The sequence below is a fragment of the Austrofundulus limnaeus genome, unplaced genomic scaffold (assembly GCF_001266775.1).
Source record: "Austrofundulus limnaeus strain Quisiro unplaced genomic scaffold, Austrofundulus_limnaeus-1.0 Scaffold652, whole genome shotgun sequence".
Taxonomy (NCBI): Eukaryota; Metazoa; Chordata; class Actinopteri; order Cyprinodontiformes; family Rivulidae; genus Austrofundulus; species Austrofundulus limnaeus.
This window is the reverse complement of record NW_013953054.1, coordinates 11,799-14,165: the sequence shown is the minus strand read 5'-3', so window position 1 is coordinate 14,165 and position 2,367 is coordinate 11,799. Positions and strand designations below refer to the sequence as shown.

Genomic DNA, 2,367 nt, shown 5'->3' with positions numbered 1-2,367 from the left:
TTATGCCTGGGTAAGACCCGATTTCAGTAAACGAACACTAAATTTTCTTACATGATGCTGTCAAAAGTCTTTTCTCCCCACTGATGGACACAGGGAGACARAGGTCTTCTCAAGATGGCTGGCAGAAATCTTACCCAGTGCCATCAGTGGCCTACAGTCATCAGAACACTGCTGGTGTGTAAGACGAGACTTCAGGTTGAATTCATTAATTTAGTTTTTTATTTTTGTTTGTTATTTGAAGAACCTTGTTAACTTTTTCAGTTCTGTGTTAAAAAAGACGTCAGTGTTTCTGTCAATGAGAAGAAAAAGGAATTAAGAAGAATAAAGTGTGAATAACATTATTTGATTACTTCTGCTGTGAGCTGTGACAACGCTGGGACAGACACAGAAAGTCTGAGGCAGAGCAGACCTCTCATTAGGAAACACACACTGCTTGTTGTTCAGTGACTGCTGCAAAATATTAAACCAAGGCAACCATCATTTTTTGTTCATAATTTTGTTTCATTTTATGAAACATTCAACAGAATCAATAAGCAAAAGCAAAGCCTGACTTGTGTTAAACATGGAACAAACAAGGTGAGCCATGAAACCTTTGTACGTTCATTTCAGAGAGAGTTGTGCTTTTTTCTTGGATTATTGTGTGTAATGAAAAACGTGAGCTTTGATGAAACATTATTTTATTCACTGGGTGAAAGAAAGCGACCTTACATCTGACTTAAAATAAATATTTACAACCATCTCATACATGTCGGACAGCTACTTCAATGTTTAACGGCAAAATTCTTGTGGCTTCTTGTAATCTGAGGAGATTTCACAGCAAACAGGTGGACGTTTTTGTCTGTTCACTCATTTTCTTCTTGAAGTAACGGCTGTGAGACAGAGGAGATGAAGGAGAATTAATGAATGTTTAACTACATCCAAGCTCCAGCTAACAGAGACCATCTCACCGTGTAAGTCATGTTCTCAGGCCTGGAGTCCGGTCTCTGCCAATTACTGTTCAACAGAATGTTGAGGACAACCAACCCAAAGGCTACAATCAAAGCTCCTAACGTGTTTGCTAGCACAGCCTCAGGAGGGAGGTTGTTGTAAGGCTGAGCTCCACTGCTGTTTGCTTTCCTGTGGAACAAGGACACTCATCAGGGGAAAAGCCTGCCGCTTTGATCCTAAAACTTGTCAAAAGTCACGCAGGCAGCACTCACAGGACAAAGAAGAGTTTCTCATTGATGCCAGAGATGCAGGCAGCAACGGTGAGCAGCAGAATGCTGCAGCCCAGCCATACRTGGACAGGTTTCAGCAGCTTACGCAGTGTTAGAGGGGAGCAGGGCAGCAGGAAGCCTGCCAAACCCAGCACCCACTGAACACAGCCGTCACGTGAAAAGGAAAAGGAGGAACATCGTGAGAGTTAGCCGACTGTGAAATATTTCTGTTCCTCCACTGAATCCTGCATACCTGCATGGCAAACAGAGCCACGGCTGTGATACCAATCCAGCTGTGTAACGAGTACATGTTGGAAGTCTTGTGGGTGTTGTGGAAGTCAAAGACGGCACACAGTCCCACGATTGCCAAGATGAGGGATAAGAGCATCAGAGCTGCATGGAGGAGCTTCCAGGGCAGCTTATTCTGACCCCAGGTCAGAGGGATCCGGTACAGCACGGCTCCTGCACACACAAGACCARTCAGACATGCTTGTATTAAAATATCTGACGGTCCATTCAGTCCTGCAGCCTTGGTCTCCCCAGACCTGGCTGACTCCAGGAGGACCTTTACATGATGCAGGCAGTCCATGGACACGTGTGTCCTGTGTGGACAACAGACTGTGTAGGGTTCTGTCTCAGGAGGGGTAAGACATGCAGCCAGAGAGTGAGTGAAGCCTTCAGTGTTAAACATGAAACACCATCATTATACAGAGAAGGCCTCAGGTTCCATCAGACACTGTCACAATCGCCCACACCCAACCGGATCACAGGACGGAGCAGCTTGTGTCCTACAACCAGAACTGAAGAAGCCTTCTGAATGAGCTAATTGGATTAAACCTATAGAGAAYTATCAGGTCCCATCAGACTCTTTACACTTTATTCACACACTGATGGTGGTAAGCTACACTGCAGCCACAGCTGCCCTGGGGCGCACTGACAGAGGCGGGGCTGCCGGACCCTCTGACCACCATCAGTAGGCAAGGTGGGTGAAGTGTATTGCCCAAGGACACAACGACTGATGCTGAAATAATTTCAAAAGTAAAAACTTTTTGTGCCACTGAATCTGTCTGTAAATTATCTGAGATTAACTAAATGAACAAAAGTAAAATGAACAGCTGATCGCTCACTTAAAATGATCTCTGTAGGAAAAGATGAGGGACAGAGGGATGGG

The 2,367-nt window shown here is 44.9% G+C and overlaps 1 protein-coding gene across 1 annotated transcript in view; it reads right to left on the bottom strand.

Annotated features, from left to right (window-relative positions):
* Nucleotides 1-660: 660 nt before the first annotated feature.
* Nucleotides 661-2,367, bottom strand: part of cyb561a3a (cytochrome b561 family, member A3a) — a gene marked incomplete at its 5' end in the record, with an annotated part of 6,313 nt that continues 4,606 nt past the window's right edge. The window contains 4 exon segments of the mRNA XM_014027481.1: nt 661-869; nt 948-1,116; nt 1,200-1,354; nt 1,450-1,658. Coding sequence (XP_013882935.1) covers nt 843-869; nt 948-1,116; nt 1,200-1,354; nt 1,450-1,658 — 560 coding nt within the window.